This window comes from Sitophilus oryzae, unplaced genomic scaffold, assembly GCF_002938485.1.
Source record: "Sitophilus oryzae breed Bouriz unplaced genomic scaffold, Soryzae_2.0 scaffold_882_pilon_pilon, whole genome shotgun sequence".
NCBI lineage: Eukaryota > Metazoa > Arthropoda > Insecta > Coleoptera > Curculionidae > Sitophilus > Sitophilus oryzae.
Genome location: NW_022147508.1, coordinates 1,952,192 through 1,966,641, shown reverse-complemented (window position 1 = coordinate 1,966,641; position 14,450 = coordinate 1,952,192). Strand labels below are relative to the sequence as shown.

General features: G+C 34.8%; 1 protein-coding gene across 4 annotated transcripts in view; it reads left to right on the top strand.

The window, feature by feature from the left end:
- LOC115890542 (serine/threonine-protein phosphatase 2A regulatory subunit B'' subunit beta) overlaps nt 1–14,450 on the top strand; it is a 76,014-nt gene that overhangs the window by 44,254 nt on the left and 17,310 nt on the right. For 3 of the 4 annotated variants that reach the window (XM_030910801.1, XM_030910802.1, XM_030910803.1), the window contains exons 4-6: nt 9,762–10,073; nt 10,177–10,356; nt 13,682–13,867. In XM_030910801.1, coding sequence (XP_030766661.1) covers nt 9,762–10,073; nt 10,177–10,356; nt 13,682–13,867 — 678 coding nt within the window. The remainder of the gene's footprint in view (nt 1–9,761; nt 10,074–10,176; nt 10,357–13,681; nt 13,868–14,450) is intronic. The other variant, XM_030910804.1, reaches the window with a different exon arrangement.

The window sequence follows — 14,450 nt, the reverse complement described above, 5'->3', positions numbered from 1 at the left end:
AATGTTTTTAGTGTCTTGTCCTGGGCAGTTAGAAAATGCTCAAGTCGTATTTTTAATCATATATCAATTTTTTTAAATGGAACGAGGGTGGCTCATTAGCATATTTAGAAAAAAGCATTTTTTTACGAATCATTTGATACCACATCAACCTTACAACCTAACCGATATTTCGAGTCAAATTTTCGTTACGAACCGCAAGTTATAATTTCAAATAAACCATATGCGCAAATGTCAAAAGTTGACATATGATATGTCATTCAATTCAGAGTGTTATTTTTTATCGAATAAAGTAAAAAAATACCGCTGGTGCCATTTAAAAATCAAAAGTTGTAGTAAGTTCCGGTGAAACAAGAAGTGACCGAAAACAATTGAATACGTCAATCAATTCTAATTTATGTCATATATTAACATACCAAATCTCGTTTTTTTAAATGAAAAAATAAAAAAGTTATAGGAGTGAGCCACTTTTGAGGCACACCCCGTATACTTTCAAATTATTAAACTTTATAATACGACACAGTAAAGCTACATTTAAAATACCAGCAAAAATATGATTTTGTCATTGTCAAATTCGATGTCACATTTTGTTGAGAAGAATTCATATTTGTATGGTTTGAAAAGGCTGGTTGATTTAAATTATAATGATCATCTACAAAAGAATTTGTTGAGTTGGAAGTAGTATTCGCGGTGTATGTTTTGTTTGCTATTCATTAATCAATCATACTCTTGGTCTCGTTCATAGCACATACATATACAATAATCCAAAATCGAAATATTGGTAATTCAAAGAACTTTACTAAACAGTTATATCAATGGTAATATAAAGCACTAATTCACTACAATACACCAAATCACTTTTACTTTTGCACTGGACGCGCGTTTCGCTAACCATGTTCATCAGCAGATGATTAAGACTAGCAATGATAACATAGTTATCGAAACGTTCGTCCAGTGTAACAGTAAAAGTGTTTTGGTGTATTGTGGTGAATTAATGTTTTATTTTGCTGTTGTAACACAAAAAGTTCCATCCCCTCGAGTGTAATATATTAATTGATAAAATGTAGAAATAATCACGTATTCAAAGCGAACGAAAGATCAGAGATACAGTTAGAGACCTGGCACACTTAAATTTGCTTAATACAGTGTCTTTGTTCCAAACCTCTGGATTATTCTTTGAACTGTTGACTTAAGCCGGTCCCACACGATGTGGCAAAACATCTTCCAACGTTGGACACATGAACATTATTTGCTTCATCGTGTAGGAGACACACTTGTCAATTTCAATATTGTCGAAACATGTGCCCAACGATGCGTCCACCGTTGGTTCCAAAGGTGGAAGCAACGTTGATGCACCACCGGCACCGTGTAGAACCGGCCTTATACTTTATACGATATAGGTTTGTCGGGGTATTGAGTTGCGAACTCCAGCAACTCCCAGTGGATGATATGCCAGAACGTACAACTTTGAGAAACATCTCAATGTAGTATTGAGCAATAAAAGGATTGGAAGAGAGAAACGTCTGCCCGGCAGTTAAAAAGACCATACGCTACGTATACTGATGCTTCCAAAACCAATGCGGGAACAGGGATCGGTGTATTTTTTGGGCCGAGAACTAAATACTCCGAACCAATGGGCATCTACCCTAGCATCCTACAGGCAGAAATCTACGCTATCGAAAGATGCGTACAACTTATCTTAGATAGGAACTATCGGAAACAAGAAATAGCCATCTTATCTGATAGTCAAGCAGCGTTAAAAGCGATCAACTCAGTATCAATCAATTCGAAATTGGTCAAAGAATGCATAGAGAAGCTGACTAAATTAGGCAAAGAAAACAAAGTCCTCCTACTCTGGGTGCCTGCTCACCAAGGGATAGAACGCAATGAAAAGCAAATGATCTAGCTGGAAAATGAGCGAACACTCCACTAACTGGACCAGAACCGTTCTGCTTTCCAAGTGGTAACCAACTCAAGGCGAAACTCAAGAACTTGGAAGACTCCATCCGCAACCTGGAATGGGAATCTTGCAACAGTCTAAGACACTAAGAAGAAGTTTCTGAGGGCTTACGATCAAGAAAAAATCAAAAGATCTTCCTGGATTTAAGTAAGAACAATCTTCCGGATTGTCACGGGTTTTTAACAAGGACACTGTCTCCTCAATGAACACCTCAGTAGATTGAATCTAAGAAGAAACGGCGAATACAGTTTCTGTGGGGAAAATGGGGAAACACCAGTACACCTCATCACTGAGTGCGCCGAGACGACAACCATTCGTGCCATGAACTTTGGTACGACTGATATTGGAGATGGAGAACTACCCTCTATAAAACCGTCCCAGATACTGGCTTTTGTCAAAGCCCTGGGACTGTATGATGAGTTATAACTCAAGAAAGGGGGACTACAATAGATCTGTAAGGTCGCAGTGATTAACGTCCTTCCCATTCATTCTAAATTCTAATTGAATTGCGAACATATCCGACACAGCGCGGATCTCCACTATCTCCAGCAAACTGCCATTTAATCATCTTAACTTTTTTAGAAGTAGTAAAAATCATAATGATTTTAGGCGAAATTACTCTATTTGGTACCTTCAAATTCTTGTAATCAAAAGATGTTATCGAATTTCACAATGACAAAATGATATTTTGTTGGTATTTTAATTGTAGCTTTATCTGGGCCGTATAAATTTTACTAATTTGAATGTAGATTTTTGCAAATAACATTTAAATTCCGATTTTAAATAAAACGAAATTCTAGGCGAAAGTACAACTTTACCGCCTCTTCAAAAAGTCTAATACAACTTTTTGCATAAAACCATCTGGGGGAGATAATATAACCCTTATATAACCTTTTAAAATTTACATGGGATTTTTTATGTGCCGTGTTCCGATGTATCACACGGTATAGTAATAATAATAAAATGTATTTATTAAGGAAATAATTCAAATAATAATTAAAATTAATTGTTTCCTTTTGCCCTTCTTTTTCGTGTCCGAAAGTGCACGTATGTCTAATTTGTGTCTTTTTATTTCAAATATGATTTTTCGGTCTTTGGGAGTAAAACTTTTTCGCAACATTTCACATTCTTTCATTCAATGTTTTTCTTATATATAATATAGCAACATGTTGCTTTATATACAGTACGTCTGCTGGATCTGTGTCTATGAAAGGAATGCGGACAAAAAATATTCAAATAAACAGCAATTTATTTTATACGTCGACTTAACGAGTACGTCACCGCAAGTCACCGCCCACTCATTTTATTGGCTACTTGCAAATTTGTTGAATTTTTATTGATGGGACGCGTCGTCTATTTTTTTACGAAAAACATCGAGAGAATATCGTTTCCCCTCTCACGGATACCCCGTAGCTACAGAACGAACAGACGTACTGTACATTTATAACTTTATTACCTATTAAAGATTGAACATAATGGTTTGGTTAGGTTAGGGAGTTGGATTCAGGGAGTCATTTTACATAAGAATCGGCAAGAACGGTGTCAGGGCTGATTTTTATGCTAACCAGTGTAACCACAAACCTAATAAAATTCAACTTATATTAAAACAATTTCACTACAAACATAAGCAGGGAAGGAGTACTTTTTTATTTATTATTATAAATCATCATAAACTAAGTTAATTACTTGAAACTATGTTCATTACTACACTGATTAGTTAGTAACGAGCCTAAATTTCACATCGTTTCTAACTTTAGTAGGAGATTGTAATCTACGAGATAATTTATGAGCCTAACAGGACCGGGCTTGACTTTAACGCAATTTCTCTTTTAGGCGAAATTCTCATTAATCACATTCAAGGGTCGCAATGTGGCGAAAAAAAAACTACCATTAAATAGTTTATATGGGATCGAATGGTCCCTCGAATTTCCCTCGATTTTTCCTCCATTTAAATTTAAAAGCACAAAACAGGTAGTATCAAGGTAGACCAAAATGCAAAATTGATTTGCAAATGTTTATGAATTTCCAAAACGCAGGCTATTTAACATAATTTGACACAAATTATAAACTATAATTTGGCAAAAGTTTGGCAAGTCTCAAAATCTTAAATCGAGTTCATACAGATCTGCATCCGTGCGTCGTTCATTGTTCCGTTGTTCCAATCATATTGAAATATGATCTGTCATTTTTGAAATAAACCAATAGACTAAGTTAAAAACAACAAGACACGACACGCGACGCATGACGGATTTATATACCGTGTTGGGCATCGGAACACGGGACATAGGAAACCCCATGCAAATTTTAAAAAGGTCAAATATTATATCCCTAGATGATTTTATGCAAAAGGTGAATTTCTTTTTATTTGGAATGGGAATTTAAAAGTTAATGGCAATAATCTACCTGCAAATTACTAAAAATTTATAATACGGCCCAGAGAAAGCTACAAAGATTATACCAGCAAAAATATGATTTTGTCATTGCGAAATTCGACGTCACATTTTGTTTACAAAAGAATTTGAATGGACCAAATAAAGTAAATTTGTATAAGATATGATTTTCACAACTTTATTATATTTCCCAAAAAGTTACAGTGGTTAAATGGCATTTTTCTGGAAATAGTATCTCCGCTGTGTTAGATATGTTCGCAGCTCAGTCCGGACAGCCCTATACAAAATACACACACAAAATACAGTTTAAAGTATAAATCAAAGGTTTAAAACTAAAGACGCGATTCAAGCACATTGAACTGTGAAGGTAAAAAAAATAATGGACAGGAAGAAAAGAACAACATTGACTCCAGCCTATTGGGGAAACCAAAGATATTTATTAATTAGGGGAAACGGTAGGAAAATAACACAGGATCTTTCGCCGAACGACTTCTTCCTGTGTAGCACACTCAAAAACTGTCTTTATAGGTATATTAAATACAGAAATTTAGATGAACTGAAAACGACGTCTCTGTGGAATGCTAAAGTTTCTCCCCTTAACAGCTTTGTAGTGGGAGGCGTGAATTTTACAATCATTTGGGGTATTGGTTAGCTGTAAATGGGCGTTTATGTAACTATTTTATTAATTACTATAGTTTAATAGAGTTCCTTTAGTTACAAATATTTCGTTTATTTCTTAAATTATTGTGGATGCATGTGGTATGAGAGCGAGGCCTGAGAATGATCGAGATCGAGTAATGAACAGCAAACAAGTCATACACTGCGAATACTATTCTCAGTACAACTAATTGTTTTCTAGATCATTTCAATTCAGAAAAAAAATTAACCACCCTTTCCAAACAACACAAATTCTTGTGAACAAAATGGACATCGCATTTGACAATGACAAATTCATATTTTTGCTGGTATTTTAATTGTAGCGTTCACTAGGCAGTATTATAAATTTTACGAGGGGTAAACCGCTGGTGTATTTTGGTGTATGTATTTGGCATTATTTGGCATTAGTGGTATTAAGCTTGATTTTCATGCATCCGTTGCCCGACGATACGATGATACGATATTAATTTTATTGGTTGAATTTAAAGACTTCGATTGGTTAACAATTTCCAACCAATCGGAGTCTTTAAATTTAACCAATAAAATTAATATCGTATCATCGTATCGTCGGATAACGGATGCATAAAAATCAAGCTTTAGTCGTGGTGTTAGTGACATTAGTTGTCATTTTTGGCATTATTCGTGGTATTACTGGTATTAGTTGGAATTATTTGGTATTTTTGGCATTAAGCTTGATTTTCTTGCATCCGTTATACGTTGATACGTTGGTCCGACGGTGCTCTGATTGGTCATAGCGTTTTCAGTTAGCAATCTGTATACATATATACTTTCGCGTATAATATTACTAATAATTGTAGATTTTCAATTATTGCAGAGCTGTTTTTTTGGTATAAAAAAATACTATTTGTGGTCTATTTATTTTTCAACATTCTTAAATGAAGACTGCATCATCATGAACATAAAGATCTATAAACTGACAGCATTCTGTAACAATTATTACTTACATTATACAGGTGAAAATAAACCAAAGTTTTTAGTAATCTTTCCTATAAACGTTACTATAATTTTAATTATAAATAAAGATAATATATCATGTAATTGGAAATTGGCATTAGAACATATGAGATAACGTCGTAAATTAGTAAAAGCATCGAAATTCAGACATCTTGAATTAAGAATTCCGATCTCAATGAAACAACTCCGTATCTATATGTTAGTTAAAAATAAATTTTAGTAATTCAGTAAGTAGGTCAGTGATGATTTCTTTCTGTTTACATAATTTTATTAAGAGAAAAAGTATTATTGTTTGATAAACAGTTATGCATGAAATTTGTAATAATTTAGTATTGATTATATACACATATGTATATGCTCTCGGCATTTAGTAAATACACCTAAATTTTCTCCGAAACAAATTTTTCTTAGAAGCAATAGCGAACATTCTTGCTTGCTATAATGGCGTTTTGAAGGTCCGGTATTTTCAGATTTATTTTCCCACATATAATTTTATTTTTTTAGCACATGGCATTAAAATTATTTTATTTATTTTAATATCAAGTTACAAAAACAAACACTTGTAGTAACTGTAATTGAAGGGTACAGGGGAAAACCATGATAAGCGCCATTTCACTAATTGACTAATTTTATACAGGAGAGCACTGCACGGCTATTGGTTATCAGGTTCTTCCCGTGTATTCTATATTTTTACTAGGCCTATACCCTAGGATTTAGCAACTTATTGCTAAATCCTTATTGCTATGCAGAGTTTGTAGATTTTGTAGGGACCAGTGAGGCCTATTATAATATTGTAAAATACTAAAATTAAGAAACTGGCGCTTATCAAGTTATTCCTCTGGACTCTTCAATTATTATAATATTAATAAAGCTATAAAAGAACGGGCTACCACATCGAAAAAATTTCCCGTAATTGGCGAAACTATACTATTTCCAAATAGAACTAAAGTCTGTTCAGTGAGAAACGGGACGATGACGTAATACTACATCTAAAATGATAGAAAATTAACCTACATTTGCACCGGGAAAACAATAAGTAAATTTAATCTATAAATTTGGAACACAAACAAAGTTTTTAACTACACAAAACATTTTTAGGAAATTCATCCTCTTAGAGTGTACAATTATGTCGGAACAATTTGTTGTATGAAAATTGCTTACTATCTGGTCTAGCAGAATGAAATCCTGCAAAAAGAATTAGAAGAGATTTTTGAAATTCATTAACCAAATGGGTAAAGTTGCACAAAGTTACACATAAAAATTGGCACAAAGTATCATTTAAAAAACATGAGTTAATTATTTGGATAAGGTGAATTTATGAAATTTATACCCCTAGGGAGTAGAATAGAGAATAAAAGTTTGGGGGACTGTACGAAAATGCATTACTATAACATCTAGCAGTATAAAAAATGGAATATATCAAGAAAAACGACAATTGAAAACTTTTTCAGATTTTGCAAAATGTCGAGTTTGGCGCGATTTCTAAAACACCCTATACATAATTAAGAAATCAAAAACCGCCATGGAAGAGAGCCATCCACCCTCTATCCAATCATACATAATTAGTTTCAGTCAATGGAAGTAGAAAATTTTGAAAATAATTTAACACTCATTTTTCACGCATGCTTTCAAAATAATTTTGGGACCAAAATTGAACTTAGGGTGACCGGTGGCGTAGAGGTACAGGCTCTCGTCTACCAATCTCAAGGTAGTGGGTTCGAATTTTACACCCGGCATTTCATCAGCCGACTATTTTTTATTAAAATAAAAATTGTTTGGGTACCTAGGCCTTAAATGAGTACTTGGGATTCACAATCCTGAGGTAATAATAGGCGGTTAGGTTGAAGCCACAGGTTGAAGCGTAGTGCTAGCCACATGACCTTCCTTGTGTACCGAACGGCTCTAGCATGGCAAGCTGTACCTTGCTACTCCCAAGGCGTTAAATGCTATATACGGGAGCTATTATTATTATTATTGAACTCCTTTGAAATACTTTGATTTAGATAACTTCTGGAATTATTAAGATTATTTATTTCAGACTGGTCTAATCAAGTTTTATTTTCGGTATACAAAGTGTGTCATAAAGTCATATGCCTCCAAAATAAAAAACGGTTTTTAAATTTTCGTTTTTTTTTAAATACGTAATAAAAATTTAAAGAGAATAAAAATGCTTTTGAAATTGGCATATTGATTGGTTTTTTATAAATTTTAAGTAAAAAATGTGTAATAAGTCAAAAATAACAAAATCGATTTTGTGAAAGGATATACAGGGCGAGTCATAAATAAGCGCATTATTTTTAGCGATGGTATATTTTGACCCCAGAAACACGATTATGAGGTTTTTCGCGAATTTTTTTTGAAAGTTTGGAATTTTTTGCTTTATTATTAGCTCTAAAACTCTTAAAAACATAGTTTAAATAGTGCATCTGTATGGCTCACTAGCTCTATCTATAAAGAATTAAACAATAATTTAAATCAATGCATGAACGATCCTGGCAAACGAAAAAGCTAGTACGTATATATTTATGCAAAAGTAGTAAGCCAAATTGACAGAAGAATCAATTTTGACACATATATTAGTGGGCGATTTGAAGTGATTGACTTCAAGGTTTTGCCATATCGAAATTGGAATAAAGTCGCTCCACGCCGACATTTTGACATAATACAACTTAACTTTTATCACTGAAAAGGGCATTTTAAGAACCATGTAAATATGTCTAAAAATATAGAGGGCACCATTAAAAATGTTTCGCTTGAACTATATTCAACCGGTAGCGATTTTCCACCGATTTTTAATGGAAAATGTGTGTTTTAATAAGATATATATTCCACCCAAATTTTAAATTTATATGATTAAAAAGATTGTAATGGAATTTTTAACGAATGTCATTGCACAAACGATTCTGTTGTCATCTGGTATGTTTTTATAACAAGAATCACATAAATCATAAATAAAAAAAAAACCTAACTTAACAAATAACTACCACAGTAAACAAGAACGAACTATATAGAACAACTAATGTTAGAATTGGCTACAATTTCGGTTAATATTATTTAAACTTGCACTTATGGTAAGTCCTCTCATATATGGATTTTTTTTGTATTTATTTACTTATGTAAAATTTGACTTCTGCTTCTGCTTTTGTCTCTGCTTTGGTTTAGATTAAAACTGACATAAGAAAATTTGGTATGTTGCTGTAGTATGTATGAAGCTATGTAAAAATGAAAAATGATTTTTATATATAAAGTCGAAAGTCAAAGTAGAAAACCGGTCACTAATAAGGAATTTTTTGATCATCGTCCAACACTGTTTGGACTTTGTTTTTGATTTTAACATTAAGGTTTTTAGTAAAGAAACACCTTTTTTAAATAAAGTTTTTTCACATTCGGACAGGAAACCAATTTTATAGACATTTTTTACTTTAAATGTTAAATTTGATAGGTAACCCCGTAAGCAACATGTTACATTTTTTGTGTCATTTTTAATCTGTACCGAAGCAGAGATTACTACCGAAATCGAATTTCATCTACGTCAATAAATAAAAAAAAATCCATATGACTTTACCTGTGACACTGTATGTAGTGATTAAAGTTAGAGGGTCCACGTTTCTCCGTAGAACTTCTCCCTCTTGTGCATACCAAATAAAAAAAACAATTTAGTTCACCACCTATTTATATAGACAAAAATATACAAGTTTTTACAATTCATTATACATGTCTCAATAAATCACTTCTGATTAAAACCGAAGTGATTACCTACTTACTATTCACCACCATTTCAGACCTATCCCACACCTCTTGGTAAACCTGCGGGGGGACAAAAACCCCAGATATCACCTAAGCCTGCTCATCTCTCTGAGACTATCGAGATGACTTTACCTCCCGACCTGGGTCCTACAGGTTTGCAGACGTGGCCTTTAAAAAATCGAGTTATCTCCGTAGACAATGTGGGAAAAAAATCGCAAGTCACCAGTACCACCCCAACACCTTATAAAAATACCACCGTCTACAATGATGTGAGGCAAGACAAACAGATACCTGGACGGGGCTATGGCACGCTGCCGTCCAAAATATCAAAGACCACTATTGATGAGGTAAAGTAGACTTTTTGATTATTTGGTTTTGTTTTCGTTTTCTATTTTTGTAAAAATTATAATTGAAGGTGGATTTACTAATTATGATGTCTTTTCGTTCAAGGTGGCGCTGGAAGAAAAAAGATTAATCAATGCACTGAAGAATGGTGACGTAGTTAATGAGGAACCTATTATTAGTCATGTACCTTCCAAGACCATCACTCGGGAGCCTGTTGAAAAACCGTTGGAGGGTACGACTAACAAATGGGGTTTAAAAACCACGCCAAAAAGACCTGAACAACAAGTAAGTGGAAAATTATTAATTTCTTTATATTGAAATATAGTATTTTTCGGCAAAATAAAGAAGGGTAGGTAATTTTTATTTTGCCGAGAAGACATATTCATTCGAGAATTGCCGAGAAGACTATTCATAGGTGCCCGGTGGCGTATAGGTACAGGCTCTCGTCTACCAATCTCAAGGTGTGGGTTCGATTCCCACACCGGGCATTTCATCAGCCGACTATTTTTATTAAAATAAAAATAGTTTGGGTACCTAGGTCGACTCAGCCTTAAATGAGTACTTGGGATTCACAATCCTGAGGTAATAATAGGCGGTTGAAGCGTAGTGCTAGCCACATTACCTTCCTTGTATACCGAACGGCTCTAGTATAGCAAGCTGTACCTTGCTACTCCCAAGGCGTTAAACGCTATATACGGGAGCTATTATTATTATAGACATATTCAACTGTCCATTTTTTATAATAAATATCGAGTTGTCCACTGTATAAGTCGAAAAAATCAGAATAAAACAACATAAGGGGGTTTTTGATAAAAAAATATTTATAATGTTTCTAAAAATATAGTAAATTAATAATAAATGTCGATCTGATAAAATATATATTTAAACATACCCTGCTGGCTGCTGGTCATCCAATTTATGTGGTCTGGATTTTAAGGAGTGTGGCAGAGAATAATATAAATAACCGGTTGACAGACGGAGAGACAAAATCAAAAGCGGCATACAGTGTTGCCGGTTTTTTACGTTTGTAGGAAAATGTGTGTAGAAAAATATAAGGTATTTTAAAAATTTTCATGTATACTACTGAAATAATGATAAAAATATCTAAACTAAATATAATCTAATATAACAGCTGTAATAATATGAATATCTAATAGTGAAAAATAATGTTCCAACCCTAAATGCAACATTTTTCGTAAACGTCTACTTGTGCGGTTTGAAATTTTGATGCAAAATCCGGCAATACCGCATAGAAGAAATGTGCCGACCCAATTTTTATCTCTTTTTAATACATTTGATTTTCCATTAAGCTATCTACATCACTGTCTTACACGTTAAAATCTAAACCGCACAGTTTGGATGAATAAATTGGTACAATATATTAAACAGCAACAGTTAGCGTCAGAGTCCACGGTGACACAAACACGTTTAAAATAGGGAGGGAAGTTAAAGAGAGAGAGAGACACGATCTCGTCGAAGTTTTTTCGAAGCTTTTTCCCTTCTGGAACCCCTGTGCAAACAGATCAACTAGGATTTGTCTGCTATAAATTTGGATGGGGAAAATTGAATCACATACGATTTGCGGATGACGTGGTCTTAATTACTGACAGAACAGAAGATGCATGCAGAATGTTGGACGTTTCACGCTAGATTGGGCTGGAAATAAACCTGAACAAACTAAATACATCAAAGCAACTGCTTTATGGTGGAACAACACTCCAGTAGAACAGGTTGCCTCCTATCAATATCTGGGTTATGAAATCGAACATAGAACATAGAGACACGAATAGGAGAATTTGGTTTGATCTATAGGCTGCTTATGGAAAACTGAAGCAAAAATGTGCTTCAGCATCAAACATCCCGGTTTGTCTAAAGCGAAAGATCTTTGACTATGGCGTTCTCCTACACGTACGGCGCGGAAACATTCAGGCTTACTAAACAGTACAGAAATATAATCAAAATAGTATAGAAAAACAGGGAGAGAGCAATATTGGGTGTGTACCTGAAAGACCGGCAATACGGCCAACAACATAATATAATAAGTAAACGTACTGGCCTGACCAAAGCTGTGACTAGGATAAATCACTTGAAATGGAACTGGGCCGGTCACGTGGCAATAATATCCGATCGACAATGGACAAAGAAGGTCGTCGAATGGAGACCACGAGACGAGGCGTATTGAAATCGAAGGCGGTCACCAACCAAATGCTCAGACAATCTAAAACGAGTGGAAGCAAATTGGATGCAGGCAGTCCAAAACCGAAGTACTTGACCACTGTTATGTTCAGCAGTGAACATGATAAAAGACTGGATGAGGATGATGAAATATCGATGATTATTAATTAAGAGCATGTAACTAACTCGTATCTAAAACGGGAAATTTCTGAGGAATCTAATATCTCCCAAAGTAGGCGATATGTGCAAGAACTGACAACTTATTTCCATTTGTAATATGTGGCATATTTTGAGTAAACTGAATAAATTATATTTGCTAGAATCGGTATTTGACGAGTGCTCGGAAATCGCCAACTGCCACATAGAATGTGGAATGTAGAATGTTTAGGAGGGGAGTTAATCACCATCTCACGTGTGTTCCCATTTGTGTTCATCTATTGTGTCCTTTCTTGAGTTATAACGAGTTATAATTCATCATACAGTCTCAGGGCTTTAACAAAAGCCAGTATCTGAGACGGCTCCACAGAGGCCAGCTCTCCATCCTCGACATCAGCCGTACCAAAGTTCATGGCACGAATGGTCGTCGTCTCGGCGCACTCAGTGATAAGGTGTTCTGGTGTTTCCCCATTTTCCCCACAGAATCTGCATTCGCCGTTGTTTCTCAGCTTCAGCCTACTGAGGTGTTCGTTGAGGAGACAGTGTCCTGTTAGAAACCCCGTGACAATTCGAAAATTGTTTTTACTTAAATCAAGGAAAACCTTTCATTTTTCTCGGTTGTAAGTTCTGAGGAACTTTTTCGAGTGTCTTAGACCGGTGGAGGACACCCATTCCAAGTTACGGATGCAGTCTTCCAGATTCTTCAGTTCCGCTTTCAGTTGGTTCCCGTTTGGAAAACAGAACGGTTCTGGTCCAGTTAGTGGAGTGTTCGCTCCTTTCCTAGCTAGATCATTTGCTTTTTCATTGCCTTCTATCCCTTGGCGAGCAGGCACCCAGAGTAGGAGGACTTTATTTTCTTTGCCTAATTTGTTGAGCTTCTGTATGCATTCTTTGACCAACTTCGTATTTATGGTTACTGAGTTGATTGCGTTAAGTGCTGCTTGACTATCGGATAGGATGGCATTTTCCTGTTTTCGATAGTTCCTATCTAAGATAAATTGAACGCATCTTTCGATAGCGTAAATTTCTGCCTGAAGGATACTGGGGTAACTGCCACATAAGCGGCCCAGGCATAAGACAACACATGTCATTACACTCTTTGTCTAGTGTTGATTGTGATTCTGAAATACCACTTTATTTTCTAAAAGTCTTTTTGCACTTTTTCATTTAGACCCTATTTATTAAAAGATATTTCCAACGTTAACCTCTATTCGGATAATCGATTCTACTGTATACTCCAAAATGATGTAATTATATTAAATTTAATGTTTTATTACAGGTTCCTCATCCTGAATTAACCACCAGCCAACGACAACACCTTAGACAAGCCTCAACCAACCCTGTAAGACCATTCCTTACGAGAGGTTCCGTAGCGGAAAGAGTTCTTATTTTTGAAAGGTGTCCTAGCGACCTGCTGTTAGATAAAAGAGTTCGAGCGCCAGTACCACAAATTAGTAAATCCCAGGTTAGTATGTAGTTAACTATATTATGTTAAATAAATAAAACTAAAATATAATCGAGTCCCTCAATGAATATATCTAACGTAACACTAAAATCAGTTGTCATATCAATGACAGTCTAATCATCAACACTAAAATCAATGTTCCAGTCGTTCGTGACGACTTTATTAAAACATCTCTAAAACGGCCACACTATTCGCGAAATATCCGAAATAGGTCAAGGTCGAATGGTAAAGAGGGTTCTTCTTGAGTTATAACGAGTTACAACTAATCATACAGTCTCAGGACTTTGACAAAAGCCAGTATCTGACGCATCTTCGTACGCATTGTACAGCTGGTTCCAATAAAATTGAGTACGATTTAAAACCTATTTTTATTATTTCGGGCAGTATATTCTATGATACCAGTCCCCCATTTTTCTACTCATGTCATGCTGACGTTCTGAAAAATTTATTTGCCACTTTGTCAAAAGCAAAGTTGTTTTATACAATGTCACAATAACCTAACCTAACCTAACATGTCAATATACTTGACACATAAATATACACTGCCCAAATATTCGAAAAAAATGTGTAAAAAGTCGTATTC